At 43.8% G+C, this 18,528-nt stretch overlaps 1 protein-coding gene across 3 annotated transcripts in view; it reads left to right on the top strand.

Moving 5' to 3' along the window:
• Positions 1-18,528, top strand: part of FRMD4A (FERM domain containing 4A) — a 363,743-nt gene that overhangs the window by 55,478 nt on the left and 289,737 nt on the right. The window contains exon 1 of one of the 3 annotated variants that reach the window (XM_060694939.2): positions 6,675-7,180. The exons of 1 other annotated variant lie outside the window; for it this stretch is intronic. In XM_060694939.2, the coding sequence (XP_060550922.1) occupies positions 7,148-7,180 (33 nt within the window). In that variant the 5' untranslated portion in view covers positions 6,675-7,147. Of the gene's footprint in view, positions 1-6,674; positions 7,181-18,528 lie in introns of those variants that run through there. One more of the 3 variants, XM_087874356.1, reaches the window with a different exon arrangement.

The raw sequence follows: 18,528 nt of genomic DNA, 5'->3' as shown, positions 1-18,528 counted from the left end.
CAGCACATTCCCGAAGTAGAACATTCAAAAGTTGGTTTCAAACCTACCTATTCTGAATCAACAGCCTCCCTGGATCTCAGTCCAACTGGAACTAGTGTCCTGCATATTGTTGGATTATGGCAGGGATCTCCAAACTTGGCAACTTTAAGACCTGGGAACCAACTCCCAGAATTCCTCAGCCAGCTGTGGAATTCTGGGAGTTGAAGTCCACAAGTCATAAAGCTGCCAGGTTTGGTGACTCCTGGATTATGAGTTCCATTTTTGCCAATTCACACAGCTCAGAGGGCCATCCTCAACCATGGGGAAACCCTGAGTGACTCTGGGCTAGTCTTTATCTCTCTCCACTCAACCCACCCCACCAGATGGTGAAGATTGCCACATAAGCCAATTTAGAGCCCTGGGAAAAAGAAATAAACCAAACTAAAAACTATTTGCAAAAGGCAAAACAGACATTGAATCAACCCAGTTGAGCAAGGGATATCTCTGCAGTATCTGAGAACTTCTCTTGAATTTCAGGATGAATCGCATTCATTTACAACCCAGTAGAACAAAAACGGTTTTTGTGCTCAGACTTCAGTGAATGCCTGAGCTGTTGGATGAAAGCATTGTGTCGTATCCTCTATGGGCTATCTGGTTACTGGACAGTAAATCATGAGAATGGAGCGTTCAGTCCTGATTAGAGTCCTCTTAAGCACAAAAGGCACAATAAACTCATCAAAAGGAGGAGCTAAGAAGATATTTAAGAAGATTTTAAGAAGAGATTGGACAACCTTTTGTCTGAAATGGCACAGGGTCTTCTGCTTGAGTGAGGGGTTGGACTAGAAGACCTCCAAGGTCCCTTCCAACTCTATGTTATTCGATTAAAATCAATGTGGTTACTTACAGTTGCTTACATTGCCTTTTTAACTTGTGTTGTGGCAGGTGGCAGGAGAAGAAAGGAGAAGAGAGGAGAGGAGAGGAGGGGAGAGGAGAAATAAAGAAAATAAGAAGACAATAAGAAGACAATAAGAAAGAGAAGAGAAAAAGGAATAGAATAGAAATAGAATAGAATAGAATAGAATAGAATAGAATAGAATAGAATAGAATAGAATATGAATGGGAGGGGAGAGGAGAGGAATGGAGAGGAGAGGAGAGGAGAGGAGAGAAGAGAAGAGAAGAGAAGAGAAATAGACAATAAGAAGACAATAAGATAGAGAAGAGAAAAAGGGATAGGATAGGATAGAAAATAGAGAATAGAGAATAGAGAATAGAGAATAGAATAGAATAGAATAGAATAGAATAGAATAGAATAGAATAGAACAGAACAGAACAGAACAGAACAGAACAGAACAGAACAGAACAATAACTTTATTGTCCCTTTGAATTTCTACCTTAAGGCCCGGTGGCTTTGGGAAGGGGAGATGGTGGGGTGGAAATGGAAGATACACAGGGAGAAAACCTTGTGTATCTTGCCAACCCCGAGGAAGGGCGTGAAAAAGGCTTTGCCTTTATATAAATCATCCTCCGCCATCTTCATAATAGCACCGACTGTGGCTAAGAGCAGCTGGAATGGGGCCGAGTGGCTTGACCCACCAGGATAATGTTCCCCGTCTGACCTAGGCTTAGACTGGCTTATTCTGCCTGGGGGCTGTTTGAAAAAGTGATTATCTTCTTGTCGCTCATCCATGGAGATCCATTAGAAGGGGGTGGGGGTGGCGGGATGGGGAGGCCGGCAACATGACATCATTGTGGTTGTATGCGACAACACCCGTCCTATTGTCCTGGCACTGAGGTAAAAAAGGAAATGAATTTTGATTCCTCACCGCCCAGAGTCCCTGCTTTGAGGTCGGTGGCTGGACCACTAGAATAAATTAATCAATAAAATTAAATTCTGATTAACGTGTTGCAAATTAAGTTTGCTGCTATTAGGGCCAAGCTGTACCAGGGGTGAAATCCAGCAAGTTCGGACAGGTTCTGGAGAACCGGTAGCGGAAATTTTGAGTAGTTTGGAGAACCGGCAAATACCACCTCTGGCTGGCCCCAGAGTGGGATGGGAAGGGAGATTTTGCAATATTCTTCCTCCAGGAGTGGGGTGGGAATGGGGATTTTGCAGTATCTTTCCCCTGGAGGGGGGGAAATGAGGATTTTGCAGTATCCTTCCCCTGGAATGGGGTGGGAATGGGGATTTTGCAATATCCTTCCCCCAGGAATGGGGTGGGAAGGGAGATTTTGCAGTACCCTTCCCCTGGAGTGGGGAGGGAATGGAGATTTTGCATTATCCTTCCCCTGGAGTGGGGTGGGAAGGGAGATTTTGCAGTATCCTTCCCCCTGGAGTGGGGAGGGAATGGGGATTTTGCAGTATCCTTCCCCTGCTTTATTTGGGGGGGTTCTTTTTAAAGGGGAGGTGTCAATGGATGAAAGCAGGACGAAGTATTCCTTTCTGGATATCAGAAGAGCTCTGATTAGTTAAGACAACTTAACTACTTGGTCTACTAGCTGGGAAGAGACATCTCTGATTACCTAACCGGGTGGCTCGGTGGCTAAGACACTGAGCTTGTCGATCAGAAAGGTCGGCAGTTCAGCGGTTCAAATCCCTAGAACAGGTCTCCTGTAGGGGGAGCAGGGGGTTGGACTAGATGACCTCCAATGTCCCTTCCAACTCTGTTACTGGTCTAATTAGCACCACAGAAAAAGCTACTGGTTCTCGGTGAGGGCCATGGATGTGCAAACATGGCTGCCTTGACGGGAGTGGGGGGGTGTCTCGCTAATCTGAAATACTCAAATCAGTCAAGCCCTCGTTCATTTAAATGAGTTGGAGGATTTCAAGATGCACTAATTATTTCGAGAGGTTGGTGTTTGCTTTGCGTTGGGCAGAAATATATCTATATCTATATAATATATATTCCATCTAGCGTTCCTGAAATGTTTTCCTTTAAGGCTATTACTCTTGATCTTTTCCAATCGGTTTTGGACGTTCCTTTGTAAATTATGTATCGCTTCATGCATTTTACAAAGTGGGTTAGAAAGTCCCAGAAATATAAATTTCATCATTATAAAGGACAAAGAGACCAAGCTTTGCTCGTTCTGTTTAAAGGCAATGTTTCTCAACCTTGGTAGCTTGAAGATGGGTGGACTTCAACTCCCAGAATCTTCAAGCTTCCAAGGTTGAGAAACACTACCCTAGATCATTTCAGACAAACAGAAGGCATTTGATTGAGTAGACCACTCAACGAGATAGAACAATGTAGGATAGACAATACCGCCAACTGATGGACAACTGATGATTCTGGGAGTTGAAGTCCACCCATCTTCAAGCTTCCAAGGTTGAGAAACACTACCCTAGATCATTTCAGACAAACAGAAGGCATTTGATTGAGTAGACCACTCAACGAGATAGAACAATGTAGGATAGACAATACCGCCAACTGATGGACAACTGATGATTCTGGGAGTTGAAGTCCACCCATCTTCAAGCTTCCAAGCTTTAAGGATTTTTTAAATACTCTATTATGACAAGCAACCTGAACGCAGAGAATGCTCTTTTGTTTAAGACTACAAGTAATTCTTGACATACGACCACAATTGAGCCCAAATTCCACGCTAAGTGAACAATTTCTTAAGGGAGTTTTGCTCCATTTTACATCCTTTCTTGCCACAGTTGTTAAGTGAATCATTGCAGTTCTTAAGCTAGTAACACGGTTGTTAAGTGAATCTGCCTTCCCCATTGGCTTTGCTTGTGTGAAGGCCACAAAAGGGGTTCCCCCAAGACTCTACAACCGTCATAAGTATGAGTCAGTTCCCAAGCATCTGAATTTTGATGACATGACCATGGGGATGCCGCAACGGTCACAAGTGTGAAAAATGGTCATAAGTCCCTGTTATCAGAGCCATTGTAACTTTGAATGGTCAGTATAAAGCAGTGATGAAATCCAAATTTTTTTACTACCGGTTCTGTGGGCGTGGCTTGGTGGGCGTGGCAGGGGAAGGATACTGCAAAATTCCCATTCCCACCCCACTCCTGGGGGAAGGATATTGCAAAATCCCCATTCCCTCCCCACTCCAGGGGAAGGATACTGCAAAATCTCCATTCCCAGCCCACTCTGGGGCCAGCCAGAGGTGGTATTTGCCGGTTCTCCAAACTACTCAAAATTTCCGCTAGCGGTTCTCCAGAACCTGTCAGAACCTGCTGGATTTCACCCCTTGTATAAAGGGCTGTTGTAAGTCAAGGAGTGACCTGTAGTGGAGTAACTACTGTTTCACTAATGTCAGTGGGAGCTAGATGTGTGGTTTGTTTCCCTGGATTCAGAAAGTGTGTATATTTATTTTGATTTTTAAACTGATTTTTCTTAAGAAATGCTGTATATGCAGCAAATATGGAACCTGTCACAATTTGTGTGTTTTCCAGGTGAAATCCTTTCCATAGATAAATATTTATTGTTCTGCCTTCTATCTTTGAATACAATAAGAAGGCAAACCGCTAAAGAATCCAAGGGGAGGTTGGGGGAAAACCCTGAGTTTGTCAAAAACTATACATTTGGTAAATTGTTAAATATGCCTCAGAGCTATAAATCGATGGAATAACATTTCTGCAAAGTTTTATTGTGTTATTGGCCAGATTTTGGAGACTCTTCTTCTAGGATATTTAAGACAGAAGCTGTAAATTCCCTGAAATGTTTCTTGCATTTATATAGTGCTTTTGCCAATGGTGTACTACCAAGGAGCCTTGGTAGTACAGTGGTTTAATGCACCCTGTTATTAACACAGCTGCCTGCAATTTCTGCTGGTTCGAATCTCTCCAAGGCTCAAGGTTGACTCAGCCTTCCATCCTTTCTAAGGTAGGTGAAATGAGGACCCAGTTTGTGGGGGCAATAAGCTGACTTTGTATAAATATACAAAAGTATGAAGGCTATTGCTTAACACATTGTAAGCCGCCCTGAGTCTCTGGAGAAGGGCGGCATATAAATCAAATTTAAAAAAAAAAAAATCAAGCTACACCATTTATCTATTTATTAAACTTTATAAATCCTCTACGGCGTCCATCAGTTATCTTCATCTCACATTTGACTCTTGAAAGTCAGTCCAACTTTCTGCCAGTTTAGAGTTCAGAGTTTAATCTGGGATTTTTTCTGGCTTTGCACTCCTGCTCTTAATCATGATGTACTTACATCTCACTGTATAATTTTCAGTAATTTTTTAATAAGCTTTCAATCAGATAAAGTGACAGTCTTAATTGCGTGAGAGGCTCTCCCCTCTATAAAGATTAACACGGCTAGGAATGATATCTTTATTCCAAGATAAGGAACCACGGTAAGATAGCAAACAGTTGCTGGAATAAAGTTCAGAATTTATACTCAGCCGGATCTCAAGGTTTTCGTTTTTCTAACCTCATCAGAAGGGGATTTGCGCTTATCACTACTCCTCAAACTGTTGCCTACTTCAGTCCTGTGTATCTAAACTGGAAGAGGAGTAGAAGTTAGTTCAATGTTTACTTCAAAGCATGTTTTTAGATTGGAAAGTTCTTCAGCGATGGGTGCAGTTGGCACATTGTGGATGTAAAACCAAACATTGGAAATGTGTGTGGAGCCAAGAAAACCAGACTTTCTCCTGGCCTGTGCAAAAAAAAAATAAAAAAATGGTACTGTTGGAAAATAGCAAATTTTCAGTCAAGAGAAAAGAAGGACTAGGGGTGACATGATAGCAGTCTTCCAGTATTTGAGGGGCTGCCCCAAAGAAGAGGGGGTCAACTCATTTTCCAAAGCACCAGAAGTCAAGTCAAGAAACAACGGATGGAAACTAACCAAGGAGAGAAGCAACCTAGAACTAAGGAGAAACTTCCTAAAAACGAGAACAATTAAGCAGTGGAACGACTTGCCTCCAGAAGTTGTGGGTGCTCCATCACTGGAGGATTTCAAGAAGAGACTGGACAGCCATTTGGGTTGAAATGGTCTAGGGTGTCAAACTCAAGGCCCATGGGGTGCTTAAATTTGGCCCAAGGGGCCGGCCTAGAAATATCAAAAGTCTGGCTGGCCAAAAACGGGCCACGCGGAGGCCTCACGGGGCCTCTGTGTGGCCCATTTTTGGCCAGCAGAGTGCGGAGGAGGAGGAGGAGGAGGAGGAGGAGAACTGCGAGGTCCTTGGTGCACTCTTAGCTTGGTGGTTTTCTTGCAGATGTTTGCTCTCAGTTGATATTCAGTCTAGTGCCTTGCCCTCTTGTTGGTGGTGGGGATTGAGGTTCTTTAATTGGCCTGTTTACTGTTGACTTGTTCTGCAGTTCCTTGATTAGCGCATTGTTTACCTGATTGTTAGTCTGACGTTAATCTTTGAGTTCATCTATCCTCATCTGGGGTGTTTATTGCTGGTGGGGAAGCGTTGTGGTCTTTTTGTCCCCTTTTGGGCTTGTTGATTGTCTCTTTTGCATAAGTGTGTAGATGTTATTTAGTTTGGGTAATGAAACATCTGCAATAAAGCAGAGAGCACCAGGGAACCCCCCCACCATCCTCCTCCTCCTCTCCACAAACCCAACTCAAATCCCTCCTATCACTGATGGTGTTACCAAGCTGGGTAATGCAATGTCTGCAAGAAAACAACCAAGCTCAGAGAGCACCAAGGACCCCTCAGATGGAGTAATTTTGCTTGAGGCGTTGGCTGGAACCAGCCCCGTTCTTCAAAGCAAAGGGGGAAAGCAACATTTAGGAGAAAGTTATTGTTCAGTTAGAGATGATGGTCCTCACCAGTTTGCTTGGAGAGCCAAGAGAAGGTGCCCTCTCTGTATGCTCAGAGGTAAGGCTCCTCTCTCCTTCCTGCCGGGCGAGCCGGGGGCTCCCCTCTGCGTTTGGGGGTCACCCTTTCTGGAGCCGAGCCGGTTCCGCGCCCGGAGCGAGAGCTTGCCAGGAAGGCTGGCCCGGAGCTGCAGGCGCATTCTGCAGCCAGCCAGCGAGCGGGAGGGAGGGAGGGAAGGAGGGTGTGCGAGTGAGTGAGTGGCAGGGAGGCTCCTGTAGAAGCGGCGCTGCTTCCCTCGAGTGAGGGGCTTGGAGTGGGAGCAGGTGGGCGGCCGCTCCTCTGAAAGGGAAGCATGGCTGCATGGTGACTCCTTGGGATGGGCTACTTGAAGACGGACCAAGAGGGACCAAGTTGAAGGGGAAAAGACTGGCATGAAGAGGAGGGCAAAATGGAAGGGCTCCTTTCTCCCATGAGGACCAAGGTAAGAAAAGCCGATTCTCCTGGCTTGGAAGTCTTGGGAAGAGCCCGGGCGTGGAGCAAGCCGCCTCTGCCTCGGTTTCTTCCCGGCTCGCTTTCAGTTTTTGCGCTTTGGCACCGAATCTGCGCTTTCTGTGCAGGAAAGACTCTTTCTTTCCCTCCTTTCTTTCTTTCTTTCCTTCTCTCCTTGTCTGCTTCCGAGGGGTCTCTCTCTCTCTCTCTCTTTGTACAGGAGTTCCCCCGTAGACACAGACTTTTAATTTCCAGGCTGAAAGCGGCGCTTTGTGTGTGAGGTGCGTGGAGGAGAAAGAGACCCCGGAGGGAGCTGTTCAGTTCAAAGAGTAGCTAGCTGCGCGCCAGGCTTCCTTTCGGAAAGGAAAGGAAAGGAAAGAAGAAAAAAAAAAAAGAACGGGGAAGCGACAGCATTTTCCCAAACAAATTGGAAAGAAATCAGCAGGATTATTATTATCCATTCCTGCCTTCCCGGAAAGCTTTTGGGATGACAAGAGATTCCCCCCCCCCACTTTTCTTGAGGTGTCCCCCCACCCCCAAGCGGGAGACAGGCTAGGGATGGCTTTGTCACTCAGGGAGGCTCTGGGTTTAAAAAAGCAAAAAGAGAGAAAGAGGGAGAGAGAGAGAGAGAGAGAGAGGGAGAGAGGGAGGGGGAGAGGGAGGGAGAGAGAGAGATATGCAGAGAGAGGGGGGGAGGGAGGGAGGGAGAGGGAGATATGCAGAGAGAAAGAGAAAGAGAGAGAGAGGGAGGGAGAGAGGGAAGGAGAGAGAGAAAGAGAAAAAGAGAGAAAGAGAGGGAGGGAGGGAGAGAGAGATATGCAGAGAGAGATATGCAGAGAGAGAGAGAGAAAGAGAGGGAAAGAGGGAGAGAGGGAGGGAGGGAGGGAAGAGAGAGGTGGAGAGAGAGAGAGAGAGACTGTGAAGTTAAGGATCTTGTCTGGATTTGCATCCGACAACCCTCGCGCGTGCCTGTTGGCGCATGAAGCCCAAGGTGGCGAGGATCCTGTTGTCAGGCTCTGCATTCTTGCGAAGTTTGTGATGAGTGAGTGACGGGAAGCTCCCTGTGCTAATTGTGGCCACATCAGTTTTGCCGCTCTTGATTTTAGCTTGGATCTTCTAGGAACTAAAGCACAAAGCAAAAAGCGAGGAGGGTTGTGCTGGTTTCTTGTTTATACCTGGTAGATGGTTTCAGGCCGGGAGAGGGTCGTTCAGAGTCAGGCCTGAGTCAGTAGAAGACTTGAATCAAACTTCCAAGTTTGAAATCACCGGCCAGCTTGGCTTTTCTGGATCATGAATCAATGCAATGCATGCGATGCCTTGTGCATTGTGGGGTTGGTTGGTTTGTTTGTTTTGCCATTCTCAGACCATTCTGTGACCGAGAAACATAATTTGTGATTTATTAGTGTTCCTGGTGAAATTCAGCGTGGGAAATCTGAAAAGGCAGGCAAATCTTCTCCCCCATTGTCTAACCTTCTGCCTCTTCCGCTCATAAGGCCAGGTGCTGGGCTCCCCTTTGCCCATTGACCACAATCTAGCCTAGATGATATGTTTGGGGAGGGAGGGTGATCCACCAGATCTCCAAAGCACACCAATCCTTCTGGTGTGAAGTATCCAAGTGAGGATAAAGGCAGGGAAAATCTCTCCGTCTGCTATCAAAGGACCTCTTCTCCATTGTCCTACCTTCCAAACCAAGTCAAGGACCATCTAACCACCCATTGAATAAAGACTTTCCCTGCCCAGTCCCACCTCATTTTTCCAGATTGTCCCAACCACTGGATTCTCTCCCCTTTGGGTCCACGGTCACTTTCATCACTTCTAGGTCAACCCTCTCCTTTGCCCAGTCCATAAATGGGTCCACAACACCACGTCTGGATGCAGGCATGTCACAAGCATTCTTTTGCGAAAGAAGGAAGCAGAGATGAAAGGAAGAGAAAAGGATGGATGTGTAGATGGATAAAGGGAAGATGAAATGAATGTAGATTGGGTTATTGGGAGAATGGAAGAGTAAGAGAGGTTAAAGGAGAATCTGGAAAGAAGAGAAGACCAGCCCCGTTGAGTATCCAAATGCCTGCTGGACATCATTTCGAATTTACATTTATTTATTAGACTTCTCTCCTACCCTAATCCCTTAGGGACAGCCAGAAGTTAATTAGCATGAGTGAAAAAGGAAGAAAAATACCCTATGTTATCCAAGATATCCTGCAGCTCTTCAGGGAGGAAAGGACCAATGCACTCTGCACTTGCTCAAGAGCTTTGGAGTGGACGCGTCCTTATTTCTGGTGTCTTCTGGTATGAAGAGACCCAAATAGAAGCACTGCCATTGTTGTTGAGGATTGTCACAATGGGAAGTCTCAGTAGGCAGGGCAGTATCAGAATTGCTATTGTATCCCAAGCTATTGCAATAAAAATGGTTGTTTTGTTGAGTGGGTGATTAAACCCAACACTTATGTTAATGGGGTCTCAAGGAAAGCAAAGAGAGGAAATGTGGATTTTTTATTTTTTTTTTCTGTCTCTGGAAGGCAATTACAGAAAGAGATTTCCCCACCCTTCCTTACGCATCTGCTAGGCAATGAACCAACTATTTTCATGCCATTTTAATAGGAAGCGTTAATGACAGCAAGGACAGAAGCGCTGGGGAGATGATCCGGTTTGCACTGCCAGTTTCCCTAAAACTGAGGCTCGGATTCCATTAAGCCGGAAGCTTAAGGACCAAATAAAATATATATTTTTAAATTGTTTTATTCCTTGATCTTCTTGTGTTTGGAGCCCTTCCTGTGTTCTCCCACCCAACCATTTCAATGGGGCTCAACTTGCTGAGGTACCCTCGGCTGAGGAACTTATATATATAAAAAAGAGGACATAGGACTGTTTTTATAGAGGGTTTTAATACATCCCCCCCCAGCTACATATTTTAAATACTGCTGCCATTCTCTTGTGTGTCTGTCTGTGTGTGTGTGTGTGTGTGTGTGTAATTTTTTTTTTCCTTGACGGATGAAATCACCATAGTGCCGCTTGATAGTTTCCAGGGTAAGATATTTATTCCTTTCCTCAAAATGGTTGCCTGAGGCAAATTAGCAGGAGGACTGATTGGCCATCTGGTTAACACTGAAATTACGACCTGCATTAAATGTCTAATATTGGAACTTGGGGTGTCCTTTAGGGCTGCTCTGACTCACACAAAGGAGAGAGTTCAACGGGGAAGGAATTGGCCCAGACCGAAAACTGTTTGAGGCAAACTGTTATAAAAGGACTTAGAGCTTAGTCATATACATATTTTTTTGAATGCTCAGGAGTTTCCTAACACACCCCAAATTCTTAGAAACATGAGTGGAAGGGGATGATCTTCGTCAGGTGAGCCTGGGATCAAAGGAATTGTTGGGTAGCATAGATTTTTCTTTGATTTTTGTTGTTTTTTTGTTGTGGTGGTTAAAGAGTTTATGCCAATGGTTTCCCCTACCATCTGTAAGGATCAGCTGAAAAAAATGGACTTTGGAGGCAACAAGCAAACATCTAGAGATGGTTCTCAACTTATGACCTCAGCGAAGTTAAGTCATTGTGTCCAATTTTTACGACCAATTTTGCACACAATTTTTCAGCAAATCGCTAAGGTCATTGAGTGAATCGAGCGATCATTAAGCAAACTCGGTTTTCTCAAGTGATTTTGCATGTCGGAAACCGGCTGGGAAGATCCCAAAAAGCGATCATGTGATCCTACCGGTAGGATGCTACAACTGTCATAAATACATGCCAGTTGACAAGAACCCAGATTTTGATCACGTGACCTTAGAGATGCTGGGATTAAATGTAAATTAAGCTGTAACTTTAAAGGGTCACCAAACAAATAGTTGCATGTTTTTCAACCATGCCCACCTTTAAGATGTATAGACTTCAACTCCCAGAATTCTCCAGTCAGCCTTGCTAATTGCTTTTTCTGTCCTGTCCTGTCCTGTCCTGTCCTGTCCTGTCCTGTCCTGTCCTGTCATGTCAATGGCTTGCCTTCAGAAGTTATGGGTGCTCCAACACCGGAAGTTTTAAAGCAGAGATTGGACAACCATTTATCTGGAACGGTAGAGGGTCTCCTGCTTGAGCAAAGGGTTGGACTAGAAGACCTCCAAGGTCCCTTCCAACTTTGCTATATTGTTATTCTGTCTCTATTTGTCTTGGCTTAGTGGTTGAGGAGGACAAACGCAACAGCAGTATGAGATGGTGATTGCCTTTAGAGGCCACATCCACAGAAGCAGAACTTCCAAATCACAATGCTACTTGCTTTGATTAGACTCATCTAAAGTCCTATGTCTCCTTCTGGGCACAACCCAAAATACAAATATCCGAGAAAGTTGAAGAGTAAGAACTGAGGACTGGAAGACAACTTTAGCAACATTTAGGCTTTGAGAAGACACGCCTGGGGAGAAACACGATCGGACTTTTCAGTTCCTTGAGGAGGTCACCTGTCTTCTGTCTTCTGCACCTCCTTGTCTGGAAGGAGTTCAATGTGGAAGCTCTTCCTAAGAACACCCACCCGTGGCCCAAAGCAGAGAATAATATTACAATATAATTAATTGACAAGAAAGAAGATTGCAGCTCAGCGTCAGGATGACGAGCTTCAAACAAGGAGATCCAACTGACAGTAGCATCAACCACCCGTGGTGGCCTTCCTTCCTTTGATGTGTTGAAATGAAGCTAGACAGCTGCCTGTCAAGGATGTGTCTATTTGGACTCAGGTATAATTAGGGCGGTTTGTAAGCCTCATAAATAAAACTCCTGCTTTAAGCAGAGGTGGTGGGATTCATCCAGCCATCATCTCCCTCTACTCAAGCATGACTAATAATCTGCTTTAGTGAAGCTTTGTACAGAACGAATTCTGAACTCGGGACAACCGGGGCAGAGATTTGATGAGAGTCAAGACGAGCAACGCACGATTGCGTCCGAGAATCTTGTCAGGCATACAAATTTCTCTTCCTGCATGAGATTATTTCTCGCAATTCAGTACAGAGGTGTAGACACGTCCTTACTCAGCGCCTTGCAAGAGATCAGAGGTTTAGATAAACTGGCGTTTCTTTAGCATTTTAGGGTTCGCAATGATTGCAGAGAACACCTGGTCTTCAACTTACGGCCAAAGTAAGTGAAACCGTTGTGAAGGGAGCTTTGCCCCAGCTGTTAAGTGAATCCCTGCATTTGTTTTAATTTATTTGCATGGTTGATAGGTGAATCTGGATTCCCCCGTTGACTTTGTTGGTCAAAACGTTGCAAAAGGGGAAATCACCTGACCCCGGGGCTCTGTGACGGTCATAAAATAGGAATCAGTTGCCAAGCACCTGAATTTTGATCACGTGACCATGGGGATGCTCTGTAACGGTCGTAAGTGTGAAACAGTCATAAGTCACTTTTTTTAGTGTCATCGTAACTTTGAATGGTCACTAAATGAACTGTTGTAAGTCGACTACCTGGATTTTTAAAAAATACACTTTTATATATCATGGATGTTTAAGCTGCAAGATGGATAGATAGATAGATAGATAGATGAGATGATAGATAGTTAGATAGATATAGATGGATGGATGGATGGATGGATGGATGGATGGATGGATGGACAGACAGATTGATAGAGATAGATGGATGGAAAGAAAGACAGAGAGAGAGACAGAGAGACAGAGACAGACAGAGAAGACAGATAGAGATAGATGGATAGATGGATAGATGGATGGATGGATGGATGGATGGATGGATGGATGGATGGACAGATAGATATACAGTAGATATAGATAGGTATAGAGATGAGAGAGAGAGACAGACAGACAGACAAACAGACAGAGATAGAGATAGAGATAGATGGATAGATGGATGGATGGATGGAAAGACAGATGTACAGTAGATATAGATAGTGTAGAGATGGGAGAGAGAGAGACAGAGACAGACAGGCAGACAGAGATAGACAGATAGAGATGGATCGATGGATCGATGGACAGACAGATAGATGTACAGTAGATATAGATAGGTATAGAGATGAGAGAGACAGACAGACATAGACAGACAGAGATAGAGATAGAGATAGATGGATGGATGGAAGATAGACAGACAGACAGATAGCTAGATAGATGCTAAACAAATGGATTTAGTACTTGGAATAAATTTTTCTTTTGCAGAATTTCTGTAGTGCCTTTTCTGGTTTTTGAATATGCACTGAGAGCACCTTCTAGAAGAAAATATTGTGTCATGAAAATATTTCTTTGTTTATTGTCATCTACTACAGAGTCAATAGAACCTTTTTTTAAAAAAAGTGACGTGCAGTATTGTGTACTGTGCTCTAGGAGAGAAAGCGATTTTCACGAGAGGCTCTTTGGTCTTTTGCAATTTCAGGCAAACGTTTAAGAATCATTAGGGCAAATAGTACTGGAACAATCCTTGGGATAAAGCTTAAATTGGCCCTAAATTGCTGGCAATTTCTTCAGAAGCAACTAATAGGTTCTTGGGAAGACTTCGATACATATGAAGACCAACGCCAGCTAAAGAGCTGGCAGCTGTGATTTCACATTGTTGCAATAATAATAATAATAATAATAATAATAATAATAATAATAATAATAATAATAATAATACTAATAACAATAATTACAAATATAAATTACAAAATAAATCACAAAGTACCGGGACTTGCAAATTGAAGTTGAGCGACTGTGGAAAAAGAAAATGTGTGTTGTCCCAATTGTAATTGGAGCCCTTGGAGCAATACCCAAAGGGCTACCCCGCTATTTAGAAATTCTAAATTTGCCGGACTTGAACATTTTGACTCTACAAAAAACCACCTTACTCGGAACAGCTTACATCCTCCGACGATACCTTAACAGTTCCTAGGTCCTTGGTTAGGACTTGAGCTGCTGAGCTATTAACCAGCCTCAAAGACTGTGAATCTCACTAAAGATTAAATAATAATAATAATAATAATAATAATAATAATAATAATAATAATATACTTGGTTGATACCTAGGACCCTGGCAGCAACCCATATCAACCATTAGCACCAGTCAATTGTATCTGTGATACATTTTTAAATGTTCAGTTGTCTGAGTTTCATGTTTAATGAATAATAGAGATAATAACAACAACAACAACAACAATAATAATCTCATAAAATAAATAATAATCCCAGGACCCTGGAAAGGTCTCAATAGATGGATAAAAATTCCAACTCCAGTCAAAATATCTGGCTGAGTGTGCAACCAAGCATACAAATAATATTGCAAATGTGCCGCTCTATTTGCATTTCTACAATTAAATGAGATCAAAATGAAAAGAGAGGAGAGTTTGGGGGGGGGCTGACATTTCTCTCTGTGGAACCATATGGAGAGTAACTTTAATGTATATTTTTAAACTCATTTGCATTCCTTCCCAAATACTCAACAGATGGCAAGACAAATGCTTGGATTTCCAGAAATCTGAAGACAACTCCAAATAATTAGAATTGAAGCCTAGTGGTTAATGTTTCTCCCTCCCTCCCTTCCCTCACCGCCCACTCTAGCTATTAGAAAATACAAGACAAGAATTCAGAAATATATATATATATATATATATATATATATATATATATATATATATATATATGTAGGTCTTTGGTTATTCGGGTCTTCTCCCACGTAAAATTTGAAGTGTCTTGGCGACGTTTCGACGAAGTCTCATTCGTCATCTTCAGGCCGGTGTTCTCGGCTTCGTGCTTCCAGGAACCAAAGACCTACATACAAACACCCGCGAAAACCTGAGAAAATATATATATATATTTGTAATGATGTTGGACTGATGCAGAATGATTTCAAATGCTGTTTTAGTGGGAACAGTCACAAAATAATGGGGGAGATTTATTAAGCATTCATTTGTCCATCGATATGACGGTAACCAAAAGTGTGATCTGTCACTGTGTATTGTGTAGCTCACCTTGCTGAAGAAGCAAGCAACAGCATAGATTCCTTGTAGATTTGCAACCGTTGTCCTGTTTAGGTTGTTTTGGAATTTCCCCCTTTTAACATAAGGGGGTTTCCTCATTACAGTTAAATATCTTGCGTATAGAAATAAAAGAGAATGTTTGTAGCTCGCGGTTGAACTGGTGCTCTCTGAGCTTGGTAGTTTTCTTGCAGACGTTTCATGATCCAGCTAGTAACTTCATCAGTGCTGGAAGGGAGTGGGATTTGCAGAGTGGGAGAGAAGGGGAGGAAAAGGAGGAGGAAGAGGACAATTATGGGCTTCTTGGGGCTCTTTGTTGGAGGAGGACGGGAGGGGGAGAACTGTGGGGTCCTTGGGGCTCTCTGAGCTTGGTGCTTTTCTTGCAGATGTTTCATGATCCAACTAGGGAACATCATCAATGATAGAAGGGAGTGAGATTTGCAGAGTGGGGAAGAAAGAGAAGAGGAGGAGGAGGAAGACAACTATGGGGTCCTTGGTGCTCTCTGAGGGAGGGGAGGAGGAAGAGGAGGAGGAAGGTGAATCCTTAGTGCTCCCTGAGCTTGGTGTTTCCTTGCAACTAGTAGATAAGATGCAAACAACCTCTCCTTCTTTTTAGCACTGATGATGTTACCTAGTTGGGTAATGAAAGGTCTGAAAGCTCAGAGAGCATTCAGGACGCCTCATATCAGAGGTGGGTTTCAGCAGGTTCTAACCAATTCTGGAGAACCGGTAGCAGAAATTTTGAGTAGTTCGGAGAACCGGTAGTAAAAATGCTGATTGGCCCCGCCCCCATCTATTCTCTGCCTCCCAAGTCCCAACTGATCGGGAGGAAATGGGGATTTTGCAGTATCCTTCCCCTGGAGTGGGGTGGGAATGGAGATTTTACAGTATCCTTCCCCTGCCACGCCCACCAAGCCACGCCCACAGAACCGTTAGTAAACACTTTTGAAATCCACCACTCGCCACTATGCTGCCTGTGTTTCCGGATGGCCTTTCCCTTCTGCTGCAAAGTCTGAGTGGTTGCATAAGTTACTCAAGTTTCTGCCCCTGGATAAAATTCTTTTCAAATCAAGCTTGATCCTGGGATGACCCCAGTATCCCTACCCCGAACTGCTTGGGGCAACACTGTGAATGATTTCTGCCACTGTTTTGAGTCAGGATTTTTTTAAAAAAACTTTCCAGCCTCACCATCCTATGATCCCCTCGGGAGTTTCCACCCAAACAATGACCAGGTTTGATGTGGCTTAATTTTTTTATTTTTTTTTTAAAGATGAGCTACAATCCCCTTGCACAAAATTATGGCAATGCTTCCTTTTTTAGCCTAGTGGAAAGAACATGAAGGTCGGTTTTTCCTAACCTATTGGTATTCGCTGAAAAAAGGTACAGAAAAAGTTAAGTTTCAGGCCCGTCTTTCCTTAACATTTCATACCCTTTGGCCTCTGAACTTTACCTTACAGCAGTGGTGGGTTTCAAAGTTTTTTACTACCGGTTCTGTGGGCATGGCTTGGTGGGCGTGGCTTGGTGGGGGTGGAAGGGGAAGGATACTGCAAAATCCCCATTTCCTCCCGATCAGCTGGGACTCTCCCGGCAGAGAATAGATGCGGATGGGGCCAGTCAGCATTTTTAGTACTGATTCTTCAAACTACTCAAAATTTCCGCTACTAGTTCTCTAGAACTGGTCAGAACCTGCTGAAACCCACCTCTGCCTTACAGTCCTGTATATTCTCACCATCATTTCTTCATCTTCATTTAATTGCCCCTTTGAATAACCTTTTTTTTTGCATCAGAAATAAGATCAGTTACTTTCAGGGTTAAAAAAAGTATAAGACAGGGTCTTATTTTCAGGGAAACACGTTTGTGTGTGTGTGTGTGTGTGTGTGTGTGTGTGTGTGTGTGTGTGTATATATGCATATTCTTTCTAGCCAGGTTTTACCTACATAAACTAAGTTGTTCTACAGCCCTGGTTCTGTGAAATCTCATTCACAAGTTTCTGGGCCTTTTTTCTGCTGACAAACGGCAACTCTGTGTTGCTCCCAGAGAGTTTTTCAAGCTATTTAGCTCTCATCAGCTAGCCATACCCTTACTTGGATTTGAACTTGGGGTGCCTGCATGTTAGGCAAGTTGTATTAACCTCTGAGCCACAAGTTCTCCTCCCTTAATCAGCTGGAGCCAGGGGAGAGATTCAGTGTTTTTCTATGGAGGCACCTGGTCTGCCCCAGCATGTGGGAGGGAGCATACTGCATCCCTTTGGTACATATACAAAGAGAAAAAGACAGAATTGTGCTTCTCCCCAATTCTTTGAGCTGGAAATAATCTGTTTGGCTTGAGTTCCAGTTTGTGATCAATGGATAGAACAACAAAGGATGTGCCATTCCAGGCCACTCACAAGGCTTTGCTTTTTTCACATTATTGTAGCCATTCAGGGATGTGGAACAAAAGAAACACAACCCATTGTGCGGTAATGAACGCAGTAATGACTTCAAAGAGAACCGGGACGAGGGAAACTAAATCTTGAGAAGACAACGGCAAATATGGTGGTTCCCGGGTCCTCAACTTGCGACAGTTCGTTTAGTGCAACGTTTAGTGCAAGTTGCAATGGCCCCCCAAAAAAGGGACTTATGACCGTGTGTTCACACTTACAACTTTTGTAGCATCCCCACAGTCATCTGATCGAAATTCAGATTCTTGGCAGCTGACCATGAGGGAAATGCTGGAAAGGTCGTAACCTGGAACAACTCTTTTTCCAGGGCCGTTGCAACCTTGAACAGTCATTAAATGAATGTTGTGAATAGAGGACTATCTGTAAAATTGCATTAGATAGAGAGCAGAGCAGAAGCAGCACATACAAACAGGACTCTTCATGTGTTTATACCACTGGTGAAATTCAATTTTTTTTACTACCGGTTCTGTGGGCATGGTTTGGCTTGGTGGGCGTGGTTTGGTGGGTGTGGCAAGGGAAGGATACTGCAAAATCCCCATTCCCTCCCCACTCCAGGGGAAGGATACTGCAAAATCCACATTCCCTCCCCACTCCAGGGAAGGATACTGCAAAATCCCCATTCCCTCCCCACTCCAGGGGAAGGGTACTGCAAAATCTCCCTTCCCACCCCACTCTGGGGCCAGCCAGAGGTGGTATTTTCCGATTCTCTGAACTTCTCAAAATTTCTGCTGCCGGTTCTCCAGAAGCTATCAGAACCTGCTGGATTTCACCCCTGGTTTATACCTTAAAAGCTTCATAATGTAGATAAGAATGCGGAATGAAGAGAAGAGTAAGTTTTGTTTCTTCTTCCAGATTTAAAAAACCAGAGAGATATAAACTTTAAAAGGAAACACTGGAAGTGTTACTGGAGACAAGTAACTTCCAGTTGCAAGTAAATTCTAGAGGATGGCAGTATAGCTGGTCTCAA

Source organism: Pantherophis guttatus, chromosome 7, assembly GCF_059756535.1.
Source record: "Pantherophis guttatus breed Tessera chromosome 7, ASM5975653v1, whole genome shotgun sequence".
NCBI lineage: Eukaryota > Metazoa > Chordata > Lepidosauria > Squamata > Colubridae > Pantherophis > Pantherophis guttatus.
This window is presented reverse-complemented; position numbering and strand designations above follow the sequence as displayed.